The sequence below is a fragment of the Pan paniscus genome, chromosome 4 (assembly GCF_029289425.2).
Source record: "Pan paniscus chromosome 4, NHGRI_mPanPan1-v2.0_pri, whole genome shotgun sequence".
Classification (NCBI taxonomy): Eukaryota; Metazoa; Chordata; class Mammalia; order Primates; family Hominidae; genus Pan; species Pan paniscus.
In genome coordinates, this window is record NC_073253.2 from 172213896 (window position 1) to 172226275 (window position 12380).

The window sequence follows — 12380 nt, forward strand, 5'->3', positions numbered from 1 at the left end:
CACTTGCAGACATGTGCTAAGGGCCTGTTGACTTGGGAGCCTCCATCACTGGACTGTGGGCCTTGGAGAGCAAAAGGGTAAGAGCATCTCGAGCTCCACGCCTGCTGGGCCAGTCGCTGGGTGAAGGCAGGGGAAGGATGGAGTTTAGCTGGCCAGCACTAATGTCACACAGGGCAACGCCAAAAATGGCCTTTCTCCCAGGTGGGCTCAAAGTTAACAGAAGGCAGTGAGTAAACAGTCCACTGGGGCAATAACTATGCACATTTACTAAGCCATGGGAAGAATAGTAGTCACGTGGCCCTCGAGGGCGGTGCCCTCAGCTTGAGATGGAGTTAACTCCAAATCTAATCACAGAAGGCTTTCTGGAGGAGGCGGAATTTTTATGGCGGCGGGATCCGGCTTTCTCTGAACAGCGAGAAGGCGCTTAGCGCCCTAGGGACCAGGTAACTCGTGAGGTGAGCTTCTTGGTGGGGATCAAGCCCAGGGGGCGACGGAGTCCGGGCTGGGGGAAGGGCCCGAGGGGCTGGAGTCGCAAGTTCAGGCCCAGCTTGGGCTCCCTGTCCCGCCCTTCCGCTGTCTTGGGGGATTGGACGCCACGCGGTCGTGCTAGAGTCGGTGCTGCGGGCCCGGTGCAGGATGCAGGCCGTGAGGCCCCAGGCCGAGGGCTGCGCCAGCGGGCTTGTCCCGGCCAGCCGGGCGGTCCCGTGTCCCGGCGCAGCTCCGCTGGGGTCCAGATGCCCGGCCCTCAGGGGCGAGGCGCGCACTCCCCGGGGAACCGGGCTGCGGAGCAGGCGGCCCGCTCTGGCCGGCGGTGGCACGAGAGGGCCATCTGCCTGGGTGCCGAGAACTGCAGCGTCCGCGGTGCGAGGCGCGGCCCGTCCCGTCCCGGCCCCCAGCCCGGCGCGCACGCACATACCCACGCCGGCCGGCGCCCGCTGCCCGAGCCCCCGTGCCAGGCCCAGACCTTGACTAGGCGCGGGAGGCGGTGCAGGGACTAGAGGACCCCCTCCCCCGGCGTTCCCCTCGCCCCGCCCGAGGCTGCGAGGACCCTTGGGCTCGGGGGTGGTGAGGGAGCTTCGTCCCGGCTGGGCCCGGGCTGGGGACTCGGCCTCCCTGGGCGGGGGCCGCACGGCTGCAGGCCGAGGTGCGGACGCGCTGTCAGGCTGCTGCCCGGCTCGGTGCCGGGGGTGGGCTCAGCGCTGGGGTCGCCTGGCTTCGTTCCCCCGCGGAGGCCACGGCCGGGCGAGCAGTGCCCGGGCGGGTAACCCGACCCGGCTCCCCAGAGCCGCTCACCCCGCACGGCCCGGCAAGGGGAGGGAGAGGGATGGGGGGAGGGGGAAGGGAAGGGGTGGTGGGTGAGGGGCTGTGGGCACCGCAGGGCCGAGTCCCCGGCCCGTCTGCGCTGCTGTAGGGCGGCTGCCCGCGGCACCCGGGACGATCCAGCCTCTGCCTCGCGGGCGTCGAGCCTGAGACAGGAGGGAGCCCTGGGGCTGCACAGGCTTGGCTCAGGGAGGCAGACCCGAGCTGCTGCCTCCATTTTGTTTCCTGCTCAGCTTGGTCTGTGGTGGTGGTGGTGGTGGTGGTGTGGGTTTGGGGTGCGGCCGGGTAGGGGGGTTCACCTGCGGCCGCGTCTGCTCGGGGCCTGAGGCCTCGAAGACCCCAGCCCAAGCCCCCAGGTGAGCCCTGCGGCAGGAGGGGGGTTGCCTTGGCCTCGGGCCGAACCCAGCGGGCTGAGGGCAGGTGCCCAGTGGATGGGGAGCCTGGGCTGTAACCTAAGATGGAGGCCGGGACTGACGCGGGCCCGAGCAGGGCTGGCGGGACGATCGGACAGGCCTCAGCCGCGCCAGGTGCCGCCTGGGTTGGGGTTCGAGACGCGTAGGGTGCGGGAGCCGTGTGCGGCCCGAGGCCAGCGCCGTGCCCCGAGGTAGGTGAGGGGATCGGAATGCCACCCACGACGCCCGCAGGCCCCGACACTCCAAGGAGGCGCGCGAGGCCCCTGGGGAGCCCGCCTCAGGCCCCGCCCGGGCAGCCGGGCCGGCCCGTAGGCCCCGGCCGCGAGCGGGCGCGCAGGGGGAGGGGAGGGGGCGGCAGCGGCAGCTCCGCTGATTGGGCGGCGCTCTCACAAGCCCGACTTCACCCGCCCTGAACCCCGAAGAGTGAGGGAAGGGAACGCGCGCGCTCGGTGGGGGAAGGGGTGCGCGCGCACTCCGGGCCCAGCCGCACGCGGGCCGGCGCGAGGCGCTCGGTCGCACGCGCGGCCGCGGGGGCGCGCGCGGTGGGGGTGTGAGGAGGAGGAGGCGGCGGCGGAATAGGCCGGGGCAGGTCGCGCTCGCTGCCTTCTCCCCTGAAGAGAGACGCGGGGGGAGGGGGGTGCGGCGAGCGGCCCCGCTCTCTCCCCACCGCTCCGCTCGCACCCCAGTGTAATGAGGGTCACCCCCTCCCCCCAGCTGGCCCGGGAGGGGGCGCGGGGCACGGTAACTAGTGCGCTGGGGTGGGCGGCGGGCAGGCGCGAGGAGAAGGGAGGGAGGAGGGTGGCCGGGCGGGGAAGATGGTGGTGGCCGTAAGGTGAGGGGCTCGGGGGAGGGCCAGGCGCGATGCGGGGTTGGTGGCCGGCGGCGCTGCAGCCGCCGGCCCCCTCCCCCTCCTCCTCCTCCATCACTACCAGCCGGGCTCAGGCCTAGCTGGCCGGGCTGCCGCGAACTTCCTCCCGGCGCGGCCCGTGCCCCGCCGGCCGCCTGCGAACACCTCGGCCTCCGCCTCCCCTCAGGTAGCAGGCTGCGGGGCGCGGGGCCGGCTGCCCTCCCGCAGCAAACTTTGCTTGCTGCTGAATATTGATGAGAGCGATCGGCTCGGCTGGGAGGTGCTGCCGCGGCTGCGGGAAGGAGCGCGGCCCGGGCAGGCGGCGGCGGCGTCGGCAGCAGCCATGTTTTTCGAGCTGTAGCAGCTGCTGCTACCCTGACTGGGCTTCGCTGGCCGCCTCGGTTTCTCCCTCTGCCGGGTCCAGGCCTCTGGGCCCTGCAGCTGCGGATCCAGCAGGCCTGCATTCAGGAAGGCGAGCTCTGGGGTGCACCCGCCTCGGCCGGCTCGCCTGCGGCCTGCGCACCGCCGCTGCAAAGGCTCCGGCGCTGGCTGGGCGCAGGGTGCAGCGCTATTGTGACCGCTGCGCCCTAGCGAGCCAGGAAGGGGGGGGGTACCTTTTTGTGCAGGGTCCAGGAGCCCCCCTCGGACCCCGCAGCCTTTTGCTTTTGAGAGATCCAGCTGCTCGACCCCTGGCGAGGGGTCCTGGCGAGGGGGAGGACGAGTCCTGTTTGAGAATTGGGAATTTTGACGGGCAGAGGGGTTTTAATTTTAGTTCATCCCAAGTGTCCACCAGTCTACAGAGGAGGAAAAAGAGACGGGCTGTTTCTATGTAGCAGGATCGGCCCAGCTTCGGGAAAATGGAGTTTTCAGAGGCTCATCGAGGCCATTTTTTCATCTCCAGTCGGGGGAACTTTTTCTGCCCATGGAAGTGCAGCAGAAAGGCATAGAGGCCACTAGGCCTTGAAGTGGCTGCCATTTTAAAGAGTCGAGTCAGATGGCCTATTAACTCAGATTAATTGCTGTGCTTTTGGATTCCAGGTTGATGCCGGCCCAGGATGGATCAGACCTGTGAACTACCCAGAAGAAATTGTCTGCTGCCCTTTTCCAATCCAGTGAATTTAGATGCCCCTGAAGACAAGGACAGCCCTTTCGGTAATGGTCAATCCAATTTTTCTGAGCCACTTAATGGGTGTACTATGCAGTTATCGACTGTCAGTGGAACATCCCAAAATGCTTATGGACAAGATTCTCCGTCTTGTTACATTCCACTGCGGAGACTACAGGATTTGGCCTCCATGATCAATGTAGAGTATTTAAATGGGTCTGCTGATGGATCAGAATCCTTTCAAGACCCTGAAAAAAGTGATTCAAGAGCTCAGACGCCAATTGTTTGCACTTCCTTGAGTCCTGGTGGTCCTACAGCACTTGCTATGAAACAGGAACCCTCTTGTAATAACTCCCCTGAACTCCAGGTAAAAGTAACAAAGACTATCAAGAATGGCTTTCTGCACTTTGAGAATTTTACTTGTGTGGACGATGCAGATGTAGATTCTGAAATGGACCCAGAACAGCCAGTCACAGAGGATGAGAGTATAGAGGAGATCTTTGAGGAAACTCAGACCAATGCCACCTGCAATTATGAGACTAAATCAGAGAATGGTGTAAAAGTGGCCATGGGAAGTGAACAAGACAGCACACCAGAGAGTAGACACGGTGCAGTCAAATCGCCATTCTTGCCATTAGCTCCTCAGACTGAAACACAGAAAAATAAGCAAAGAAATGAAGTGGACGGCAGCAATGAAAAAGCAGCCCTTCTCCCAGCCCCCTTTTCACTAGGAGACACAAACATTACAATAGAAGAGCAATTAAACTCAATAAATTTATCTTTTCAGGATGATCCAGATTCCAGTACCAGTACATTAGGAAACATGCTAGAATTACCTGGAACTTCATCATCATCTACTTCACAGGAATTGCCATTTGTAAGCAGTTTTTGGTACAACTTAAATATATACATATATGTATATATACAGGCCACTTAAAGGGAAACTTGTAACAAATTTGTTTTTGGTTGCTTATCAGTTCACAGCTGAAATCCTATTGCTAATCATAAGCTTTGGGCAAAATTTTACTTTGATTTTTAAATTTATCTCTGTTGTATGAATTTGGTTGTTTTAAGCTTTTTCCAAATAACTCTTCATTGAGAGTAGGCTAATGCTTTTAAAGGCATTTGATTGAGTTCAGGTTTAATTTCTCAAGTTGGAGGTATACATATATGATTAAAAAAAAAAAAAAAGATGGGTTTTGCCTGCTAGCACCATGAGTGCAGGTGAACCAATTTAGTACTTGGAGTCCTGTTGCTATATGTGGCAGATTATTTTTTTACTTGATGACTTGACTCTTACTTCAGGTTGAAGGGCATTTTGAACACAGATTAAAGTGGCTAAGATGAAGTTTTCTTGGACATTGTCAAAATCTAAATTAGGCTAGTTTTTCTGAACTACCTGTTTTGAAGGTATAGCATCCTGTGCTTTTGATAACTGCCACCATTAGCTCTTTTTTTTTTTTTTTTTTTTTGAGGTAGAGTCTCACTCTGTTGCCAGACTGGAGTGCAGTGGTTGATCACTGCAACCTCTGCCTCTTGGGTTCAAGCGATTCTCCTGCCTCACCCTCCCGAGTAGCTGGGATTACTGGTACCCATCACCACGCCCGGCTAATTTTTGTATCACCATTAGCTCTTGAAGTTTTTCTAGTTTTGTTTTGTTTTGTTTTGTTTTGTTTTATTTTATTTTATTTTAACAGAACACTAACTAAGACAAAGTTTTATATTTATTTATTGTTTAGAGACTGGCCTTGTCATGTTGCCCAGGCTGGCGTCGGGACTCCTGGGCTCATTCGATCCTCCTGCATCAGCTAGAACTACAGTAGTTTCAGATTTTGAAGTGTGTATGTGTATGTGTGATATGTATATATTCTGTGTGTATAGAAATGGAGAGTATCTTATTTGAGTTGTTTTCAGTAATGCTGTCAAGTATTGTTAGAGGGTGATAAATGATAACATTTGTTTTTATTTGAGCTTATGAAGAATTTCTTGACTTTCTAGCTAAATGATCAGTTCACTTCTCTTAGCCTCAATTTTATTGCGTCTAAATTCCAAAAGTTCTTGATTGCTATAAGATTCCTTCAGCTTTAAATATTAATATTTGATATTGATTTTGTTTCTGCCCAAACACATTGTTTGGTCACCGCCGGTAATGTTAGCAAAGAGAATTTTTTTTGGCCAACAAATGTCTCATACCACATTAAGTTTTTATAAGAAAAACTTTTATGGTATGTTGTTATTCTGAGTTCATTAAACATTCGCTTTACCTTATATCCCTGCTCTTCTTTAAAGTTACAGAGGGAGAATATGGGTGTGTCACTTTTGTTTCTGTTGATTTGTATCTTAATTGTGCCTTGGTACTCCTTGGTTTCTTGGCAATTGCGGATTTAAAAAAATTTGCTTTAGTGGTTATCTTGAGTCTGAATTGTCCTACACATTAGGGTGGGTAGGCTGTTTTGAAAACCTATTGGCAGCTCAGACAAATCCTTTTTCTTGGGTTCACGTTGAAATTTATTTTATATATATATCGTGTCTTTGTTTTTGCACATAAATTTAAATCTGAGAATGGAGATAGATGTTTCTCTAGAAGCATACAAATAGAATTGTAAACCTGTTTCTCGTCAAAGAGATGTTAGTGGAGTATTGGTTCTATTAAAAAAAAAATGAAGGCTGAGTGTGGTGGCTCACACCTGTAGTCCCAGCACTTTGGGAGGCTGAGGTGGACAGATCACCTGAGGTCAGGAGTTTGAGACCAGTCTGGCCAACATGGTGAAACTCCGTCTCTACAAAAATTAGCCGGGCGTGATGGTGGGCAACTGTAATCCCAGCTACTCGAGAGGCTGAGGCAGGAGAATCGCTTGAACCCGGGAGGCAGAGGTTGCAGTGAGCCAAGATTGCGCCATTGCACTCCATACTGGGCAACAAGAGTGAAACTCTGTCTCAAAAAAAAAAAAAAAAAAAAAAAAAAATATTGGAGCCTTTAGATAGTAGGTTACATGTCTAAAATGGGAGTTAGCAAATGTATAAATGTAGAAGTTTTTTTTTCAGGGAGAAATTGAAATTGCTCAAAGACTTTATGACCTTGAAGAAGCAAGTGTGTAGTTTATTTATTTTTTTGAGACACAGTCATGCTGTCACCCAGGCTGGAGTGTAGTGGTGCGATCTCAGCTCACTTCAACCACCTCCTCCTGGGTTCAAGCGATTCTCCCACCTCAGCCTCCTGAGTAGCTGGGACTACAGGTGTGCACCACCATGCCTGACTACTTTTTGTATTTTTATTAGAGACGAGGTTTCACCATGTGGGCCAGGCTGGTCTCGAACTCCTGACCTCAGGTGATCCGCCCACCTTGGCCTCCCAAAGTGCTGGGATTACAGGCGTGAACCACCGTACCCATCCCCTAATTTATTATTTTAGGAATTTGGTTCAAAGTTGTGATTGAAATCTATTGCCTTTATTTTTGCCTTTGATATTTTTAAACTGAGGACATTTTTTTTTTTTGAGACGAAGTTTCACTCTTGTCGCACAGGCTGGAGTGCAATGGCATGATCTCGGCTCACTGCAACCTCCGCCTTCTGGGTTCAAGCAGTTCTCCTGCCTCAGCCTTCCGAGTAGCTGGGATTACAGGTGCGCACCACCACCCCAGCTAATTTTTGTATTTTTAGTAGAGATGGGGTTTTACCATGTTGGCCCAGCTGGTCTCGAACTCCTGACCTCAGGTGATCCACCCGCCTCAGCCTCCCAAAGTGCTGGGATTACAGGTGTGAGCCACGGAGCCCGGCCTCAGACTGAGGACTTAAAAAGTGAGGTCAGGGTGGGCATGGTGGCTCACGCCTGTAATCCCAGCACTTTGGGAGGCTGAGGCGGGTGGATCACCTGAGATGAGGATTTCAAGACCAGCCTGGCCAACATGGCAAAACCCTGTCTCTACTAAAAATACAAAAAATTAGCTAGGCATGGTGGCGGGAGCCTGTAATCTCAGCTATTTGGGAGGCTGAGGCAGGAGAATCACTTGAACCCGGGAGGCTGAGGTTGCAGTGAGTTGAGATCGCCCCATTGCACTCCAGCCTGGGCAACAAGAGCGAAACTCCCTCTCAAGAAAAAAAAAAAACCATCCTGGCCGACATGGTGAAACCCCGTCTCTACTAAAAATACAAAAATTAGCTGGGCGTGGTGGCAGGCGCCTGTAGTCCCATCTACTCGGGAGGTTGAGGCAGGAGAATCACTTGAACCCGGGAGGCGGAGGTTGCAGTGAGCCGAGATTGTGCCACTGCACTCCAGCCTTGAGACAGAGGGAGACTCCATCTCAAAAAAAAAAAAAAAAAAAAAAAAAAAAGCGGTCAATCTTAGAATGCAAAGTTAGGTAAGCAATACAGCTTGAGAAAAGTGTAATTAAAAATAACTTTTGTATGTAGTCATATGATATTAATGTATTCAACTTGTTCACAGTTGATTTAAGTTATTGATACAGTAGGTGTTGTTACTATGCTGGGAATTTTAGAAAATCCTTAGCAAATTGCTATTTGTCTCTTTTTGTCTGTAATTTTGGCTGGGCTTGGTGGCTAACACCTGTAAATCTAGCAAGTTGGGAAGCCGAGACAAAAGGATTGCTTGGGGCCCAGAGTTCGAAACTAGACTGGGCAACATAGTGAGATCCTGTCTCTACACTCAGTTGGATGTGGTGGTATGCCTGTAGTCCCAGCTACTCAGGAGGCTGAGGCAGTAGTAGGATCACTTAAGGCCAGAAGTTTGAGACTGCAGTGAGCCATGATCATGCCACTGCATTCCAGCCTAGGCAACAGAGCAAGATCCTGTCAAAAAAAAAAAAAAAGGAGAAAATTCTCTTGGCAGTGGGTAAGAGTAGTTATTAGGGTTGTAGATTTCCTGTCTGGAATTAGAGAAAGAAGGGTCATATTTTCTGTTATTTTGTGTATCTACCTCTAAGTGGACTGTTTGCCTCTTGTCACGAATTAGTAGCCTCTTCAGTTTACCATCATGTGCTCTTATTTTCTCTGCATACAGTGAAGTGATTGTCATTACAATTTATAATCCTGCCCTGGTACTTTTATATTTAATTGGGCTGATATTTTCTAATTCTTCCCAGTGTACAAAGGCTTTATGCTTTGTTGTTGTTGAGACAGGCTAGGTGCTTTGGATGTGGAGAATTAAATGAGCATGGCATTTTCAGAGGATACTTGTTGGAGATTGCTTGGGTAGGATGGATGTAGTCAGGTAATGGGGCCTAGAAATTCAGACTGAAGCATTTGGTATTGATGTGATGGGAACTGGCAGCCCTTGAGAGATTTTAGCTGAGAAGTGATGTAAAATCTGTTTGGAAGACTTTGAGTAGGGGAGATTAGAGGCAAGGTTAGGATGTAGGGTATGTTGCAATAGTAATTAAGACTTAAGAATCGGCCCAGTGGCATGTACCTGTAGTCCTAGCTACTCTGGAGGCCGAGGCAGGAGGATCACTTGAGGCTGCAATTAGCTGTGATTGTGCCTGTGAATAGCCACTGCACTCCAACCTAGGCAATATAATGAGATTCTGTCTCTTAAAAAAAAAAATGAGCACAGTGAGTACTCTAAAGAAAGGGGGTAAATCTAAAAGATTATTTCAAAGGGAGAAAATTGGCAGCTTTTTTGGGGCTACCTGATCTGGAGGCAGATTGGAGTCTGGATTTGAGGAATGGAGAGAGATGAGGCAGATGATGTCTAAGGCTTATAGTTTTGCTGCCTGAGACAAAAATGATTCCTCAGAGGTTCCTTCCTCTTCTCTACCCATCATCCCACAATTTTCTACTCCCTCCTTAGCTATCTTGGAAGAAAATTGATCTCTTCACACCTGAGGTTCTGCTCTCTCTCCGACTCCCTCCTTGCTGGGTGACCTTTTTTGTTTGTTTTTGTTTTTGTTTTGAGACAGAGTCTCACTCTGTCACCCAGGCTGGAGTGCAGTGGGGCGATCTTGGCTCACTGCAACCTCTGCCTCCCAGGTTCAAGCAATTCTCTGCCTCAGCCTCTGGGGTAGCTGGGATTACAGGCGCCCGCCACCGCAACCAGCTAATTTTTATATTTTTAGTAGAGACGGGGTTTCACCATCTTGGCCAGGCTGGTCTTGAACTCCTGACCTCATGATCCACCCGCCTTGGCCTCCCAAAGTGCTGGGATTACAGGCGTGAGCCACCATGCGCAGCCTTTTTTTTTTTTTTTTTTTAAGATGAATTCTTGCTCTGTTGCCCAGGCTTGAGTGCAGTGGTGTGACCTTAGCCCACGGCAACCTCCATCTCCTGGGTTCAAGAGATTCTTGTGCCTCAGCCTCCCAAGTAGCTGGGATTGCAGGCGCCCTCCACCATGCTTGGCTAATTTTTGTATTTTTAGCAGAGACAGGTTTCACCATGTTGGCCAGGCTGGTCTCGAACCCCTGACCTCAAGTGATCCACCTGCTTCAGTCTTTCAAAGTGCTGGAATTACAGGTGTAAGCCACCACGACCTGCATACCACTTCTCAAACAGTCCTTTTTTGCGTCCTTGTTCTCTTTTTCTTCCTCTTTCTCTGCAGTCTCATTCACTTTCATTGATTCTGCTGCTACTCCACTCTATGAAACTCTCTTCTGAACTGACTTCAAACCAAGAAATTCTAATTGTCAACTAAGCTGCTCCTCTACCTTGTGTTGTATTCACCTAAAATGTAATATTATTTCCTTTTTTATTTTTCCTTTGGACAGGGTCTTTCTCTGTCACCCAGGCTGTAGTGCAGTGGTGCCATCTCGGCTCACTGCAACCTCTGCCTTCTGGGTTCAAGTGATTCTCCTGCCTCAGCCTCCTAAGTAGCTGGGACTACAGGCGCCCACCACCATGCCTGGCTAATTTTTGTATTTTTAGTAGAGACAGGGTTTTGCCATGTTGGCCATGCTGGTCTCAAACTCCTGACCTCAAGTGATCCGCCTGCCTCTGCTTCCCAAAGTGCTGGGATCACAGGCATGAGCCACTGCGCCCAGCCTATTTTCATTTTGAACCCATCTCTTTTATTGCCAAACACGCATTTACTTCCGTGTTCATGATGACATCATTATCCTATTCTTCTCAAAGCTGGAAACCTTGCAGTCACTTAATCATTTAAATGATTAAAATACATTTGAGTACCTCTTGAGCCAGGCACTGCCAGTGTAATAAAAAATAAAAAAATTTAAAAAAGGAAAGAGATAGTTTGCTTTTAAGGAACTTCACTGTGTGGCAAAAACTAGTGTAAACAATGACAATACAGAATACTAAGTGGTCTGGTAGGTGTTATGTATGCAGTACTTTGGGAGTGTGGAGGAAGGCATGCCTAGAATAATCAGGGAGGACTTCACAGAGTGGTTATTTATAGTTTGAGCAGAGACATACCAGTAAGAGGGAATAGCATATGCAAGTGGCCAGAAATCCTTGGCTAGCTATCTGGGAGGAGTGGGGTTGTCAGGAGATAAAGGTATTATCTAGGCTTATATGCCGTGCTGTATAGTTGAATGTTTTTACTATTACAAAATTTTACAGATACCCTCAGTTTCTCCCTTTATTCATTTTTCTATGACATCTTTATTGTTGGTCTTCATTTAGTCTTTCCTTCCAGTCTATCCTGTGTAAAATTACTTCCTACTTCCAAAATGAGAAATACTGGGTCTCTACTTAAATTTGTAACCTAAATGCCTCACACCTCATTTTCTGAACAAATAAAGCCCAAATTCAGTGTCCTTTTTGATAGGATCCTGTCCTGACCTTTCCAAATCTGATGCTAGAGCCTTGTGTACCCTGAGTTCAGCCAAACTGAACTCTTAATGGTCCCTTGCTCCATACTCTCCCCTTGCTCATGCCTTTATTCTCCTGGTCTGATTCATCTTTGCATCTTAACAGTGTATAGCATGGTGCCTTCTTTTTACTGGGGACATATCGAGTTAATGAATGAATGATGCTATTACAGAGGTACAGTTCGGGAAGGGGAGTGAGTACATTTTAGAAAGGTGATAAGTGGATTGTCAGCCTTCATCATTTTCAATGGACCAAATTACTAAAACTTTACAGGTTGGTTGGTTTTTTTTCTTTTTTCATTTCCTTATGTACTCAATTTCTAAGGCTTTTTGAATTTGAGCTTCCTAGTATCTCATGCATTAATTTTTTTCTCCATTCTCAACTTTCACTCTCCTAATTAAGGATAATAATTTTTTTTTTGAGATGGAGTCTTGCTCTGTTGCACAGGTTCGAGGGCAGTGGTGCGATCTTGGCTCACTGCAATCTCCGTCTGCCGTGTTCAAGCAATTCTCCTGCCTCAGCCTCCTGAGTAGCTGGGATTACAGGTGCATGCCACCATGCCTGGCTAATTTTTGTATTTTTAGAAGAGATGGGGTTTCACCACGTTGGTTAGGCTGGTCTTGAACTCCTGACCTTATGATCCGCCTGCCTCAGCCTCCCAAAGTGCTGGGATTACAGGCATGAGCCACTGCGCCTGGCCAAGGATAATAAATTATAATGGTTTTAGGTTGGACATCTCTGACTGCATACTGCACTGTGTTTACTGGAAGAAGTCCCTTAATGTCTCTAAGGCCCATTTCCTCAGTTCTAAATTACGGCTAGTACCTTCGTTGGAGGGTTGTTAAGTCTATGATACAAGATAACTTTTTTTTTTTTTTTTTTTTTTTTTTTTTTAAGACAGAGTCTCTATCGCCCAGGC

The 12380-nt window shown here is 50.2% G+C and overlaps 1 protein-coding gene across 13 annotated transcripts in view; it reads left to right on the top strand.

The window, feature by feature from the left end:
• Positions 1-278: 278 nt before the first annotated feature.
• Positions 279-12380, top strand: part of NSD1 (nuclear receptor binding SET domain protein 1) — a 170572-nt gene continuing 158470 nt past the window's right edge. Inside the window, exons 1-3 of one of the 13 annotated variants that reach the window (XM_034961061.4) lie at positions 295-455; positions 3619-3732; positions 4473-4562. In XM_034961061.4, the coding sequence (XP_034816952.1) occupies positions 3703-3732; positions 4473-4562 (120 nt within the window). In that variant the 5' untranslated portion in view covers positions 295-455; positions 3619-3702. Of the gene's footprint in view, positions 456-1543; positions 1677-1735; positions 1925-2060; positions 2768-3618; positions 4563-12380 lie in introns of those variants that run through there. The other 12 variants (XM_034961060.4, XM_034961062.3, XM_008958219.4 and 9 more) reach the window with 12 other exon arrangements.